The 17,877-nt window shown below is 41.1% G+C and overlaps 2 protein-coding genes across 3 annotated transcripts in view; one reads left to right on the top strand and one right to left on the bottom strand.

The window, feature by feature from the left end:
- Positions 1-17,877, bottom strand: part of LOC145394684 (single insulin-like growth factor-binding domain protein-2) — a 469,535-nt gene that overhangs the window by 197,646 nt on the left and 254,012 nt on the right. The window lies entirely within an intron of this gene.
- Positions 15,815-17,877, top strand: part of LOC145394711 (single insulin-like growth factor-binding domain protein-2) — an 87,494-nt gene continuing 85,431 nt past the window's right edge. For both annotated transcript variants that reach the window (XM_080268509.1, XM_080268495.1), the window contains exon 1: positions 15,815-15,926. In XM_080268509.1, coding sequence (XP_080124635.1) covers positions 15,880-15,926 — 47 coding nt within the window. In that variant the 5' untranslated portion in view covers positions 15,815-15,879. The remainder of the gene's footprint in view (positions 15,927-17,877) is intronic.

Raw genomic sequence — 17,877 nt, 5'->3', positions numbered from 1 at the left:
TGTGAAGCCAGAAGTCAATCAAAACTTGCTGCGCTCAAGAGCTATGTATGTGGCCAACACCCACATGTTATATTAATTTAAGAAGTTTTTGTTGGTTGTCCTCTACCTGTGGAAGAGGCTCCCTCACTTATTGACTGCATTTAGTATGTTCACCTTGCTAGGAATAATCTCATTAGTTACATTCATTCCTCCATACCACCTCAACTTTTCCACTGCTCTGTAGATGTTGATATGACCTTTCAGCTTTTTGAGGTCACAGTGGGTGATGGTGCAATCCGCTTATGAAATATCTATTCTTCCTCTGGAAGGATTATCTCCCTAACCTCCCTACTCCTGCAGTTCGTTGTAATGTCTACATGGGTGGCTTTATGTCTGACATCCTGTTCTGGATGACCTCTCTGCTATGCCAAATTGCAATGGGCTTCCTCACCTTGAATACATTCGTTGCTACCAACTTACTTGCAGGGACACTGGTGATGTCAGGCACATGTGGAGGCACTCTTCATCACATCATAACATCCAAGCTGGTGCTGTCCCACATCAGATGTGTTCCCATCCCTACCCTCTTCTCAGACCACATTGCCCTCAGTCTCCACTGTTCATTCGCTGACTGATCTTCTCCTCACATTTGCACCTACATTACCATTCCTCCCAAGCGCTGCCCTACGTAACTCTCACATTTCCAGTCTCCTCCCTACATTTGATTTGCAATGATCTGACAATTTATGTCTCTCCCTGGTAAGCTCCACACGTGGCTTCTACTATACAGTCACTATGTTAAAACACTATACATCAAAAGTTGCATTGAAGTTCACACTTAGACACTAGATCTGTGGATCCTCCAAGCAGAAAGGAAGATGGTCTCTTTCCAGAAGCAAACAACACCTGACCATTTGCACCAGTACCAGGCATCAAGAGACGATCTAATTGCCCTCCAGCAATGCGTCCATACTGAATACTGGTGGAAGTTCACAGACAGCATCAACCATCAGACTAGTGATAGATCCATGTGGCATCTAATAAGCAAAGTTGTCAGGAAAAAGCTTTCCAGTGTTGTCCACCACAGTCCAACTGAGTGCACACTAGATTGTTTTTAATACATGGTCTGAGTAATCACAAGCATATAATCTTCATGTACATTTTCAAGATGCGCTCTCCTGCCAGCAAACTGTGTGCATTCTCCATCTGATGGCTGTGTTACTGAAAACAGATGAAGATGATGACGTGCTGATAACTGAGGATGAATTACAATGTGCTCTCTTTAGGAGTAAGGCAATAGCCCCTGGAGATGATGGCATCACTTCCCCTGTCCTTTGCCTACTCCTGAAAGTCCCTGGCAAAACCCCAGCTACAGCTCTACAATTTTTTCATCTATAAAGGATATATGCCTAATGGCTGGGCCTCTAGCAAGATTGTGTCCATCCCAAAACCTGATACTGAAATAATTCAGACCTATTTCCCTCATCTCTTTCTTCAGTAAGGTTCTCGAATGCATCTTCCTTACCCGTCTCATGTTTCAGCTGCACGACAAACTCTTACCCAGACTGTATGGTTTTCAGTCACAAAGTACACACCGCTGTCTAATGTAATTCTATACCATCCTCTGACCCACCTGCGTTGTACCATTCGCTGATCTTAAAAGTGCCTTTGATGCTGCAAACAGAGATATCATCCTCAATCAGCTGATGGAATTTGGTGTCCAAGGAAACCTCTTGAGGATACAGGGTTACCTCTGTAACAGAACATTGTGTATCCTTTTGAAGTGTGTGTGTAGCTCCTCCAAGGCCTTTGAACTCGGCGTTCCTCTAGGAAGTTTTCTAAGCCCTTTTCCTTTTAACCCCCTGCATGCCAGTGCCGTTTTAAAACGGTCTGACATAATTCCACGGCCAGTGCTAGTGCCGTTTTAAAACGGTTTAAAATAAAAAACTTCACTGTGACCGCATTTTTCAAGATTCGCTGGTAAAAATTGGCATGCATGTAAGGTAACTGCTCTTCTACCATCCCCCAGGCTGTCAAGGCCATACACTCACTCGCTTCCCCTCTCACGCTTGCTCTGACTCACTCTACCTGTGTGCCTCACCCATTGCTGTTTATAGTGAAGGCATTTTGTAAATATTTTCATGTAAGTGTAAGTTGTAAATATTTTCTTGTAAGTGTAAGGACTATATAGTGAAGTCAAGTTGTAAGTACCTTCTTGTAAGTGCCAGGACTGTACGTAATGAAGTCAGGTTGTACCTATCTTCAAGTAAGTGTAAGATAATGCATTCACAGTGAGAAAGACATGCAAACTGTGATAGATGCTGAAGTAATAAGTAATCAGAAAAGTGTACTGAACATTGCTATACCTTCCCAGCATAAATACCTGAGTATACCCTGCATAGAAAATGGCTTTCTTTTACGTATGTAGTGAGCGTGGGAGTGCGGCTATACCTGTATACGAGTTTGCCAGACTCAGTAAAACCCATTTCTAAGCCTCAGTGAGCATTTTAATGGCGCAATTCATTGTTTCCACATCAAAATCTATCATTTTAGCAAAAAAAAAAGGTCAAAAAATGGCCGGTGTCATATAGAAATCTGACCCCATGGAAATCTGACCCCCGGGTCACTTTTCTATTATAGAAAACTGATCCACCTTATAGAAAATAGACCCCTTAGGTGAAATTTAGGTTGGGTTAGGTTAGGTTAGGTTGTTAGGTTAGGCTGTGGGTCACTTTTCCATAAGGAGGGTCAGAATTCTATAATAGAAAAGTGCCTGTGGGTCATTTTCCTTGGGGGTCAATATTCTATGTAACACCGGCACTGGGGTGACCCATAGGGCTAAAAATAGCTGGCACACGGCGGGTTAATATCTTTATGCACTGGTTACTCTCTCTTTTTCCCAACATTCCTGGAATCACTGTTACCTGTTAAGCTGACAATATCTGCATTCACTCTAGTCTCCAGAAGATCTTTAATGCTTCCTTCAGTCATTCAATCACCATCTTCCACTTTTGGCCTCATTCTCTCCCCAGGAAAAAGTAAAATCTTATCTCCCCACAACCCGGGAATGTTTCCAGAATTCATTGTAGGAAATAGTGTCATCCCCCTTTGCAGTACCTTTACCTGGGTGCACCTGTATCAATTACCCCAATCATACCTATAAGACGTGTTTGTTCCATCGTCTAAAATCTCCTAGATTGGCTGTACAGCGCTTAATTCTCCTCAAGTGGCTTACCAACAATACTCCTAGAATCTCTATCCCTGTTGCCAGAACTATCTAGATTGTATTCATACGGTCAATCATCGATTACCTCTCCCCTGCACTCAGTCAACTCCCGAAGACATCTTTAGAACCCACTGATAATTTTCAAAACAAGCTAACGAGATACATCCTTGGGTGTTCTATTTCCAGTAAAATAGTGAACAAGCAAACTGTGCTCAATCTTCCCCCACCCCTTGTGGAGAGATTATATGACAATGTCTCTTATTTCAGCATCTAATATCTTCATCCTCCCCATCTTGCCCCTTATTATTCTCGTGTCATCAGAACTTCACTTGACCTTGTTGCACCTTGACCTCCACTTTGGCCCGGTATCCCCCTCGTTAATACAGCCTGTTCCATTCTATGAAGACTTGTTATTAATGTTCCCATGGCAGAACTGGATCATGGTCCACCTCTCTGGAGGATTCCTCATTTTGAAGTCTGATTTACTCCTACCTCCAGTGCAGACCTACCACTCCTCCAGAAATAACTAACTTTGGAGATCATGACAAGAGTGTCTTCCTCAGTTCCTGCCACTCACCATCTCTACGTGGACTGTTCCCTGCAACCAGACGGGAGTGCTGGATGTGCCATCTACTCACCCAATTTGGACCCACCAGAGGGAGGCTGGGTTGGTTGCAGACTACTGAACTCATCTAGCTCTCACTATTGTGAGCTACAGTGAATATTGCATGAAATTAGTCTCCTCTCTCAGTGAAGACTGAATGGTGTAGTTATCTCTCACTCTCAGTCTGCCCTTCAAGCCATCTCAACTCCAAAACTCACATGCCAGTGCTTAGTTCAACAAATCTTATGTCAGTTAGTTCAGCTCATGAAAATCCTCTTATCGTACAGTTCCTGTAGATTCCTTTGCATGTCGGAATTGCAACCAATGATAGTGATGACCTCCTCGCGACAAATGCCTGTGGACTGCCTCTTCCTGATGATGCTACATCCTCCCTCCTCTGCTACAAAAAAGAGATACATTCATCCACTCTTCTTCCTACACTCCATTGCAGGAAAGGTGAGCATACTCAGAGTGTGTCTATCCAACACTATGACCACTTCCATCTGTCTCCTCCCAGGTATCGTTGACATGGTCTTAAGGTTCGTAGGCACAATGTTGTCTCTGCTTGACTTCGGCTAGGATATCATCCTGTCTTGCAAGTCTGCAGCAGGACATATGCCTCACTTTTCCTGCATACTTTGTGACCATCCTAATGCCAACAGCCTTCAGCATTGTTGCCTTGAGTGTACCTCAGTCAGGGACCTACTGCCTCCTCGACAGCTCCTTAATGACATGTAATTATCTACTCACAGACAATCATTTAGATATCATTCTTGAGTGATATCCACAGTTTTCTTTTTTTTTTTTAATGGGGAAATGAATGTCCCAAGCTATACCTTGATAGATCATATAGCCCAGCTAGGTTACGGGAGAACACTACCTCTCCCAGCAGGGCAGCTACTCGGGTGGGACGCGAACTCTCTACCCTTTGGTTGTGAGTCAGGTGCTCCACTGAGCCACCCTGCCCCCACACTTTAGTGGTTGCTAATTCATGTATTGTAAACTCCAATATACCTATGTAACAAAACATGTTCCCTGCAAGACACTAGATCCTGTGTACATTATACTTGGCCTCATGATCCCATTACTATGTATGTCGCCACTGAGGGGTAATAAATTGATTAAAACAAAAACAATGGGGTGATTCCTGACCAAAGGAACGATTCAAAACCAAGGGTAGGATTCATAATCAAGGAGCCAAATCATAATGGGGGCATCTCGTAACCAAAGAAGGGATTCGTAAAGATGGATGTGATTCATAACCACAGAACCGATATGTAACCAAGAGACTGACTCGTGACAAAGGGGCCATCTTACTGCCAATGGGCCGACTCATAACCAAGGGGCCGACTCGTAACCATGCCGATTCGTAACCAACAGGACCACTTGTAACCAAGAAGCCGATTCGTAATCAAGTAGCCGACTCGTATCCAAGAGGCTGACTTGTGACTCGTAATCAAAGGACCAACGTGTTAACCAAAGGGCCGACTTATAACTAAGAGAAAGACTCAAGCAAGGCACTGACTCGCAGCCAAGGAGCCGACTCATACCCAAGGGGCCGACTTGAAACCAAGGGGCTGACTCGTAACCAATAGGTGACTCATAACCAATGGGTCTATTCACATCCACAGGGCTGATTCGTAATCAAAAGGTGATTCGTAACCCATTGGTTGATTAGTACCCATGGGACCAATTCATAACGAAATGGCCTATTCATAATAAAGGGGTCAATTCGTAACGAAACGACCGATATATCACTATGTCACCAATTCTTAACCCGAAGATGACAACTAGTCATTCGAAGGGTTTACCTTCATAATTTTATTTTTTATCAGCCTATGGTAAAATTATGTATCTCAAAGCATCTCACAAAACAGCAAAATTAGATCTGTGTTAGACAGAGCCAACTATTGTCAATGGTCATAGAGGGAACCTGTGTAGCTCTAAAATGAACCATGTTTGACTGGTATGTTCGATTATCTGCCCAAATTTAACCCATCAAGACCGCTGCCACACGATCGTGATTTTGTGTAATTTGACACACCAGCCTATCCCACTAGATCACTAAAGACACACAAAAAACTGATGGAGCGTAACTCCGCCCCTTTGGTGACGTATATGGGATCAGACCAATGAGAGCTAGAGTGTCTGGGGTGTATGGCATGATTGTCCCCCTAAGGTGGGGGAGAAGGAACCCCCCCCCACCGTCACTTTACCTTCCTCAGCCTCAGCCAGTGCATCATCTCCACACTGTCCCCTCCCAACCAACCATATCCCAACATACCCACTACAGCGGTGTGTGTACATAGCAACCCTTCTCGCCTCTCCCTCCTCCCCCTTCCTCCTCCTCTATCCCTCCTCCCCTATCCCTCCATCCTCCTCCCCCCTCCAGCCATACACACTCCACCTCTACTTTTTGCCTGACTTATTTTGTTGCTATGGGTATATGCCACGCTGACAGCTTGTCCTACCAACTTCACATTGACATTAGTTGTGTATATATAATTATTTAATGTAAATAAGGCATTTTCTGTACATTTTCTATTTTCGCCCATGGGGGTTCAGTAACTTTTTTGCATCTTTGACAGGCGATTGTGCGATAACTATTTGGTCAATCTGGCTGAAACATACATTTTCAGGCGTGTAAATTGAGTCTCTTGAAACGTGGAAGAAAATTTTTTACCTTGGTGAAAGCAGAAAAATTGACCCTGTTTTGCAGCTTGAGGGACAGACCTGCAGAGCGAATTGCGTGCTTTAGGGTTATATATGAGCGTTACTATTAGGATTTTCTGAGCCAAATTAACCTATTCCAGACGTTAGGATGGGACTTAAGTATAAGACTAAGACAAGGAATGTGAGAGAAACAGAAAAACCATAGGGTTGGGAGACCATAATTCTTGTCCTTCTACAACTCCAGTACTAGCACTGCTTGTGGCCCTCATTCCTCCCACCGCACGCAGGCGTTCACCTGTTAACCCCCTTGATCGTCAGTAGTAGGTGAATTCAAAGTCCGGGAGTACTTTCCTGATAATGTATTGAGCACTGCTATCCATCTCAACCCTTACGTGCCTCCCTGCTGTTACTAACTGGCTTTCTAGTCGGCGTGCTCCTTTGAACTCAGAGTATCAGCAAAATTTGAATTAGGCCAGACCTTAGGTAAGGGACTTGGGTCACTTCGCCCTACTTATAACACTTATAGCAACACACTTGCAATATACATATATACTACATATTACAAATGGTTACAAACACACACACACACACACACACACACACACACACACACACACACACACACACACACCGTTCGCTGGCTCAGTGGTAAAGTTCTCGCTTGCCATCTGGTAGACGGGAGTTCGAGCCTCGCTCAGGTTGCGAAAAGTTTCACTGACGAAGTGGGTGGTTACTGTCCCCCTTGAGCAAGGGGATGGGTGTGTGCGTGTGTGAAGGTCACAGCCTTGCCCTTAGATCGGACTATATGAGCTCTCAGCTCCTTTCCGGGAGGGTAAAAGCTGACGATCACGACCATCAAGTGATTCTGACCAACCCCGTGAAATACACACACACACACACACACACACACACACACACACACAAGCACGTGCGCGCACTTACCCTAATCCTCGTATTCCACGATGCACAATGAAAGAAAAAAAATGTAAATATAATGTTTAGGAAGTTCAGAAAACTGATCCCCGCACTATAGAACTATTCCCTTTGTTGTCTTTCCACCTCTGATTCATAAAGGCTAAGTCAAGGCAGTCGTATTGCTTGAGCTCATGATTTGAACTCATTAGCTGTTCACGACTAACACGTACTCATTATGCTGACGTTACTTACAAGTGTCTTAATGTTCCATATTGGCGACTCGGTATTAAAATAAATCAAAGCATAGCGTTCCCTGATGGTAAACCAAGCTAATATAATAATATTACATGACGTCCTGTTGTCTCAGCCAAGTTGATGTGTAGTACAGGACCAGTTCATACCCAACACAGCTATACTTCTAGGCATGCCCAGTCAGCTAGTATTAAAATACATTTATATGATTTGAGAAAGCGGAAAAAAAAATCTTGAACGAAGTAACTGCTCTTCAGTGCCTTCAAAATTACTTGATATCTCTAACACGTCCAAATGTTTCATTTCCTGTGGAACAACTGATCATGAAGTAATACTGGTAGCACGTGAGATGATGATTTTAATAGCATAATAATTATTCTTTCCAGTACTGTAATTTCTTATGTGTGCGTATATATATATATATATATATATATATATATATATATATATATATATATATATATATACACAGAACAGTGTGTGTGTGTGTGTGTGTGTGTGTGTGTGTGTGTGCGTGTAAAATATAGATATGAATAGACAGATATGCAAAAGTACTCAATTTCACAGGTAGAAAACGAGCGGGGTTTATAAGGGGTGTGAGACGTCGCTACTGGCCAGCAAGTAAGCGCCGTACCGTGCATGAAGTAATCACTAGCTATCCCATCAGCAGCCAAGAAATTAGAGAACAGATTTTATAGACGCCGATGGTCCTTTAGGCTATATATTTAGAGGTGTAAGGCTGTGAGGAAGACCACGAATAGGATGGATGCACAACGTGAAGAGAGCATTTGATGCAAGAGGGATGTCTGTGGTGCAAGGAAGAGTTGCTGCGCGTGATAGGAATGACTGGTGAGAAATTGTGAATGAATGAATGGTGACTCGGCCCCGAGGGGATATTCTCTCGTATTTGGTCTAATCAGCTGATCAGGTCAGGTGAGGGCATGGGTATGGGTCCATTATGATGTGGCAGGGGTAAACCAACCCTGCTCTCGGGTCCTGCTGCAGATGGTCTTTATTGTACTGAGCTCTTGACATTCGTGCAGTGTGGTGTGATGAGGAATATCCCTTCTCGCCTTAGGACTAAGATACAAGTAAATGTATTTGTTTTGATGAGTAAATTTGGAGAATGTCGTCTTGTCTCAGCAACCCTTTTGGTGGAAGCAACCTAGGTAAATAGATAGATTGATAGATTTATCTACTTGTGTATTCTTCTGCAGTGTTCACAACACCAATCACAATAAAACAAAGTATCCAACTGATGAAGTAAGGCATAATTTTATATTGTAAGAAACCTTCAACATTGGTGAAGAAAGTCTCATATCATTTTCATTTACCACAGATCAAAATAACAGCGGCACTGCCTAGCCTATCAGAATTCCCTTATTCCATGAACTGCTTATTTCTGGAACTCACTTCCCCAGATTAGTTTCTTTCCTACCTTCAGTGTACAATATAGTAGTTTAGTCCAATTGGTACAGATTTTTAATAAATAGAGGACTCCTGTAACCAAGTGAATGAATTTTTAAATTTGTTTTTCCTTTCTCTGTTTGTCTTTCACAAGACATATATACATATACATACATATACAGTAATCCCTCCAATATGCGACGTAATAGAGTCAAAGGCATGTCCAGATAGTGCTTCTGTCCGGATATTGGGCCCCAGCCTCCTGGACTTGTACTTATGGACCCTAACTCAGAAAAACACCTATACAACTCCCTCTGGACATGCATTGCACCTATTTAAGACCCAAATCACACCAATAAGGGATATAAAAGACTGAAATAAATGCAAAAGAACTATAAAATGAGTTTTTAGAGGTGAGTTTATACAATATTAAACATTCTGGGTACTTACAAGTCCCTGGCTCCTGGACTGGTTTGAACCGCCAGTTTGCAGTCCACAGTTAATCCTCTGCACTCCATATTCTATCTTAACACTGCACAACACTGTAAATTCCCGTGTGTTCTAGTGGCGAGGTATTGCAGTTTATTCACTGTTTATTCACAAAAAACAAGCACCTGTGGCTTGCACTGCTATAAGCATCTGCTCTCGATCGGAGTTTGGCTGTGACTGTTGATGATGGCGGGGTAACAGAGTTGCCAGATCGCAACGGCCACATTACCAATCTCCTCAACTTTCATTACCAAATTTAACTTTTCATTACCAAATTCGTAAAGCTAGCATTTATTCTTCACTAATTATATATGCGTTGGAACAGAAACCGGTGCAGGTATACTTTGGGGAGAGAACAGGAAACTTTTGGATTTAGATTATGCAGATGATATAGTTCTGATTTGTGATGGGCCAGAAGAGATGCAGAGAGTGTTGGACTGTTTGGTGAGTGAAGGTTGCAAGGTGGGTTTGGTTATTAATTGTGGAAAAACTGAAATAATCAATATGAATATGGAAAATGTGCAGGAATGTGTAATTGGAGGTATGGTTGTAAAGCAAGTTGATAGGTTTAAATATTTAGGTACTTATTTAGCCAAGGATGGTTCTTTGAACTTTGAATTCGAAGAAAGGTTAAAGAAGGCTAATCAGGCAATGGGAATGCTTAAAAATATTTGGAATAATAACAGTTTCTCTGTGCATACAAAAATCAAACTTTATAAGGTAATGGTTAGGAGTATCTTAATTTATGGACACGAGTCTTGGTACAGCACAGTGACTATGGAAAATAAATTCTTGGTGTTTGAAAATAAAGCACTTAGAAGAATATTAGGAGTTAAGTGGTGGGAAAGGATACCAAATAGTAGAATTAGAGAAATAACGGGAGTGCAGCCGATCGATGAATATGTTAGATTCTCACGATGGAAGTGGCTAGGACATGTGTATAGGAGACAGGGAATAGTACGAGGTACACCAGGGTGAGTGGCACTTGGTAGGAGAGGTAGAGGAAGGCCAAAAGAGACGTGGGTGAGGACAATGAGACGGGAAGCTGGAGATGAGTGTTGGGGAGATCTTGAGGAGTTAGCACAAGATAGGATGTGGTGGTGTGAGTTCATCGAGGCCCTATGCATCCCCGAGGGTGCCACAGGAAATGATTGATTGATTGATTGAATTATATATGCAAGTGGAAATACATGTAATCACTCTCCTTATAATTAACACCATGTTGATTATTTTCACGCTATGTAGGGTAGCAGATTAATCAGAGAGAGCAAACAATCCACCATCTCCATCCTGTGTATCCTCATACATGTGAAAAATCCATTTGGTAATGCATTATTCTGATTCATTACCAAACGAATTTTTCATTACCAAATTGGCCCAAACTTGGTAATGAAAAATACCAAATGGCAACCCTGACATGGGAAGGGGGAGGGGGAGGAAGGAAGGGGTGAAGGGACCATGGTGTAACAGCTGTTTGGCACCACGCAATAATTTCAAATTACGGGTGGGAAAAAAGTCAGATTTTTTTGTTTTTTTTTTGCGGTTTTTGGCCCATTTTGGGAATATTGGACCCCGGGACGATTATGTCCGGTTAGTGTGTGGGGGGGGGGGGGGAATGATCGGATATTAGAGGGATTAATTATATATATATATATATATATATATATATATATATATATATATATATATATATATATATATAGTAAAAGTTTGTTAATCCGAATGGCAGTGGACTAAGAATCATTTGGATTATCAGATTTTTCAGATATTTGGGTGGTACCCCTAAGACACTTAATTTCATGTTTAAACTGAAAATTTACTGAATGGATAACTTTTCATTCATTCATAATACAATATGGCACATATTAACAGTACATATTACACAAATTTATTACTTAATAATGTATTACTGAAGACACGAACTGTAATTGGTAAATTAATTGGTAAATTAATCCGTGTTCGGATTGATGAACTTTTACTCTCTCTCTCTCTCTAAATATATATATATATATATATATATATATATATATATATATATATATATATATATATATACTGTATATATATATATATATATATATATATATATATATATATATATACTGTATATATATATATATATATATATATATATATATATATATATATACTGTATCTATATACTGTATATATATATATATATATATATATATATATATATATATATATATATATATATATATACACGAGGCCTCGCACGCCACAAGGGGTAAAGCGCCATACCAGCTGAAACCTGTTCCTTTCCACCAGCTGCTCCCTCAAATACTACCCTGTGACTTCACAAAATTGCTTTGCTCAATTCTAATTAGTGCAGAAAGGGTGAGTGTCTGAAGCGAGCAAAGCAACTTTGGGCAGACATAGGGTAGTGTTTGAGGGAGCACCTGGTGGAAGTAAACAGGTTTCAGATGGTATGGTTCTTTGCCCCTTGCGGCGTGCAGGGTCATATATCTATCTCTCTATCTATCTATATATATATCCAGAGCCTCTGCAGTACAGTGGTAAAGTGTGAGTTTTCATACGCTGAAGAATGAGGGTTCACGCCCCACCAGGGTAATAAGCTTTGGGAGCGTTCTTCAGGCCATGTACTGGGTGCTGTGGTTGAATCAGTGTCGTCCCATACTATAAAGTATGCTTTCACCCTGTCTGCTTGTGCAGGCTGATTACACTTGGTTCACAGACTACACTCACATATCCAAAGCCACTCCAACACTACAATTACACTTACAAGCACTTCTCACCCTACATACAATCTCTACTAGACAGCCTAAACCACATGGTAGAGATACGTTGGCTGTATCGTCCCCACTTTGGTCGGGATTGGCCGGTCCTGCAGTAGACACACAAACGGGTGATGAGATGAGATGAGATATATATATATATATATATATATATATATATATCCAGGGGCAGGATCCCACTGCTACCTGGCGTGTCCCCGGGTGGCGGATAGGGGAATGCCTTGTAGATATACGAGGTACCCTCTTAGACAGCGCAGACCATGGGACCCCCTGTAGATACATATAGGGGTTCCACCGAATATAATGAATAAGGTGGCACAAAAATTACATCTCACCAGAAATTACATGGCAGGGAGTGAGATTATATGCCACAATTCTCCCAACCAAACATGAGTTCTATTACAAATGATTTGACGGGCATTCCTGTTGGATCATCGTCTACTAAAGGTCCAACCGCACTGCCTCCTGTGCTTACGGGCAGCGTGCCACTGAAAGTGAGTAGGCACTGTATTGGAAAATTAGACTCTTGGATATTAAACAAATTGAAATCCATGAATATCTGTGCGTACAATGTAAGAAGCCTCGCAGAAGATTTCAAACTTGATAACCTAATGACTGAACTGTAAAACATTAGTTGGGATATTGTAGGTTTGAGTGAAATCCACAGAAAAGAAGAAAAAGTAATTCAGCTCGAAGACAGCAACCACCTATTTTACTATAGAGGAAGGGAAAATGAAAGAGTTAGTGGTGTAGAATTTATAATTAACAGAAATCTTGCAGACAACATTGTTAAATTGAGCAGTGTATCTGACAGAGCATCATTTGTTGTCATTAGACTGTGCAAAAAATATACCCTGAAAGTAATACAAGTATATGCACCAACTTCTCAAAGCCCAGATGTAGAAACAGAAACATTCTATGATGACATCTCCCAGATTATGGAAGAAGAAAAGACAACATATACTATACTCAGGGGAGACTTCAGTGCAAAAGTTGGGAAGTCGCAAAATAGAGAAGCATGTATGGGAAAATTTTTGGAGTGGGAGAAAGGAATGAAAGAGGAGAAATGCTGGTAAATTTTGCTGAAATGTTTAACATGAGAATAATGAACACATTCTTCCACAAAAGAACAGGGAGAAAGTGGACCTGGTGAAGCCCAAACGGAGAAGCAAATAATTAAATCGACTTCATTATAGCAGAGACGAATAACACGATCACAACTGTCACAGTTATCAACAAATATAGGTAGTGATCACAGAATGGTGGGTTGCACAGTCAGATTCAATTTCAGAAGAGAAAGAAAGAAGATGATTAAAGATTAAAAGATATGCCCAATAATAGTAAACGAAAACAAAGCAGCCTTTCAGTTGGAAATAAGGAACAGATTTCAGGCTCTAAGTAATGCTGAATGTGACACTGATGAGCTGAATGATAGACTAACAAAAGTGCTAAGAGAATCAGAGGAGGTCGTAGGAAAACCTAATACAACCAAAACCAAGAAATATTCAGAAAAGACACTCGAGCCTATGAAAAAACGAAAGGAAACGAAAGTAATAACAAAGAAAGACGAAATAGAACGAGCGGAATTAAATAAGCTTATCAACAAAAGACAAAGAGAAGAAAAAAGAAAGAGAAACATGGATCAGATCAAAGAAACCATCAAAAATGGATAGAGTCTGAAGCAGGTCCGAAGTAAAATGGCACTAGGAAAGCAACAAATGACATCATTGAAAGAAAAAAAAAAACAGTGAAATCATTAAATGCAGAGATACAATGGTGAAGAGAGTTGAGGAATTTTACAAAGAACTGTATGGATCAAAGACAATAGTACCAATAGCTAACTTTTCAGTTGACACAAGTGAAATACCTGAGGTAACACCAGACGAAGTAAATATTTGTTTTAAAAATATGAAAAGAGGGAAGGTTCCGGGAGAAGATGGAATAGTAACATATTTATTGTTGGATGCAGGAGTAGAAGTACAAAATAGGCTTGCTCATTTATTTACCCACTGTATAAAACAGAAGAAAATTCCCAAAACATGGTGTAATGCAATACTTTTTTTTACTCCACGAAAAAGGTGACTCAAAAGATCTTAGTAACTATCGACCCATTAGCCTATTATAAGGCATTTACAAACTCTTCACTAAAGTCCTTACGAACAGAATAACAACAATTTTGGAGGAAAACCAACCTCGTGAACAGGCAGGAATCCGAAGCTCGTATTCGACCACTGATCATCTACATACAATGAATCAGCTAATTGAGAAAACTACAGAATACAATAAACCACTGTGCTTAGATTTTGTTGATTACGAAAAGGCTTTTGATTCAGTGGAACACATAGCAATTACAAATTCATTGCGGGAAAAAGGAGTGAATGAGAACAATGTAAAACTGCTCGAAAACATATATAAAGAGGGAACTGCTACTGTTAAATTACATAAGGACTCGGAAAAAATCAAGATTGAGAAGGGCGTGCATCAGGGAGATACAGTATCACCAAAATTATTTACATCATGCCTAGAAAGTATTTTCAGAAAGCTAGACTGGGAAAACAAAGGAGTGAACAAAGATGAAGAAAAGCTAAACCAAAAAGATTCGCAGATGACATTGTCCTAATCTCAGAAACAGCAGAGACATTGCAAGAAATTTTAAATGTCCTGAACAGAGACAGTCTGAAAGTAGGACTGACGATGAACTGGAGTAAAACTAATGTTTAATCCATAAACACCTAAGAGCGTCGTCAGAATAAGCGAAGAAATTCTTGAAGAAGTTGAGGAGTACAACTACTTGGGACAAATACTAAAATTAATGAATGATCATGATACCGAAATAAAAAGACGCATTACATTTGGATGGAAAGCTTTCGGTAAACATAGAGACATTATGAAAAGTATTTTCCCAGTTTGTATGAAACGAAAAGTTTATAACGAATTTATAATTCCAGCTATGACGTATGGTTGTGAGACCTGGAAACTGACAAAATCAATGGAAAATAAATTAATCCGTTCTCAGAGAGCCATGGAAAAGTCATTGTTGAGAATATCTTTAAGAGACAGGAAAAAATCAACTTGGGTGAGAGAGCAGACTAAAATCAAATATAGAAGTTATAAAAGAACAGAAATGGAGGTGGGCAGGCCATATAGCAAGAATAAGGGATAATCGATGGAGCAACAGTCTGACTGACTGGACACCAAGAGATTGTAAGCGTGGCAGAAAAAGGCCAGACAGGAGATGGAGAGAAGAGATAGAGAAATTTGCATGGAAAACGTGGCAGATTGGCTCAGTCAAGGAATTCGTGGAAAAGGTTGGGGGAGGCCTTTGTTCAGCAGTGGACTAGTTATGGCTGATGATGATTATGATGATGATGATTATATATATATACTGTGCCGTGAGACTGCCATTATCTGAAGTCCGGTAGGACAACTTTTCCGGTGGTAATGTATTTAAGCACAGACCCGAACGAGTTGGAGCTTAATGCAACTCAAGACTTGGTAGTGTGTTGCAGCTGCCTCTCTCACTCTGTTCTACACCTGTGATCTCGACGTTTCAAACCATGAAGTTATTTGTGATTTTGGTACTTGTTGGCATTGTGGTAGCAAGGTAAGGAAAAATTATTTCTCTCTGATATTTTAGCTTCTCCAATCGGATTACGACAGTTACGTTTTATACTTGCTGTCTCTAGATTACGGTACCTGATCAAGATTATTGAAGACATTTAGAACTGCAGGGGATAAGAGCAACCTTCATTAACCTGTTATTTCTAGGAGGATTCTCCCAGGTTGATTAAATTCTCCTGACTGTTGCAAGAACACGCAAAAAAATTCAAAGTAAAATTTTTAGTGGGTCTATTTATTTATCTGTTTCCAGACGCCTCAATCCCGTAAGAAGTGGCCACAGACAAGTCGCCTCCATGTAGCCACGTCCAATGCCACTTCACTGCCCCGCTCCCAGTTCATACACTCCTTTCACATATACCTCTCCACTCCATCCCTCCATCTCATCCTCGGCCTCTCTCTTCCTCTACCCCCCCTCCACCTCACTCGCATATAACTTCCTCATTAGTCTCTCGCTCTCCGTCCTCTCCACGTGGGCAAAACACCTCAGTGAACTGCTCCTAACGCTTTCTGTAACATTCACATCCATAACACAGTGCTCTTTCACTTCCTTATTCGTCAGTTTGTCTCTCCATGTAACACCACATACTCTTCTCAAGTAACTCATTTCCACTGCTCTCACACTTGACTTATGTCCTTCTAACAAGGCATATATCTATCTATCTCTAGATACTTAGGCCGCTTCCATCACAAAAAAAAGGGGTAGCCGAGACAGAACGACACACTCCCAATTTTCTCATTCACACACATATATACTCGTATCTTAGCCCCAAGGGGAGAAGGGACAGATCCTCACTGCACTACACCGCACGAGGGTGAACCGCGCAGTGCAATCAGCGACATTTGCAGCTGGGCCCGACAGCAGAGCTGGTTTACCTCAGCCAGATCATAACGGACCTATCCCCTTCCCCGCACCTAACCTGATCAGCTGACCAGACAAAATGAAGGAGAATATCTCCTCTCGGCCGCGTCACCGTTTATTCATTCACAATTTCTCTCCAGTCATCCCTATCATGTGCACCCACTTTTCCTGCTCCACAGACACTCCTCTTGCATTTAATGCTCTCTTCGCACTGTCCATCCATTCTATCTGAGGTCTCCTCTCAGCCTTACACCTCTCGCACCAGACCCAGCTATCTTTTTCACCAATTGCTCTTCATCCATTCTCTCCATATGTTCACAGATCATCGCAATACTTTCTGCTCAACTCGATCAGCCATCTCTCGCATAACTCCATTTCTCCTTCGCACTTCATCATTCCTCATTCGATCCATACTCGTCAGTCCACACACACTCCTCAGACACCTCCTCTCCATTATATTCAAACTCTTCCTCTCTGCTATACCCACATTCCATATTTCAGCCCCATATAATGCAGTCAGTACCATTACACCCTCATACAGCCTTCTCTTTACATCCATTCTAAGCGAACGATATCTAAGCAATTTTTTCATTCCTCCCAGCAGCTTTTCAAATTCATTTATTCTAAACTTCATCTTTACATCTATTCTTCCATCCACGGCAACATGTGAACCTAAGTATTTAAAGCACTCTACCTTCTCAAGCAACACATCATTCAAAACTACATTCATCTTCCTACCATCTGCCAACTTCACACATTTCATCACTTTACTTTTATCCTCATTTATCTCTCCTCCGTATCAGGCACCAGTGCAGTAGCATCCTCAAACAGCAGCTGATTCAGATTCCACTCTGTAACATCAGCATTCACCTCCCTCAAACCTCCACCTACCACTCGCATTCACCTCCCTTACAGTACCATCTATATACTTTATATACTAAACAACCAAGGTGACATCACACATCCCTGCTGCAGCCCCACTTTCATGGGAAACCTGTCACTCACAATATTTCGCACTCTTACACACGTTTTACTTTTTAAATAACAACTTTTCACTCCTTTTAACAATCTACCA

Source organism: Coenobita brevimanus, chromosome 4, assembly GCF_032717465.1.
Source record: "Coenobita brevimanus isolate Jiangsu-jjx chromosome 4, ASM3271746v2, whole genome shotgun sequence".
Lineage (NCBI taxonomy): Eukaryota > Metazoa > Arthropoda > Malacostraca > Decapoda > Coenobitidae > Coenobita > Coenobita brevimanus.
Note: the sequence above shows the minus strand (reverse complement) of the source record. Positions and strands in the feature narration are given on the sequence as shown.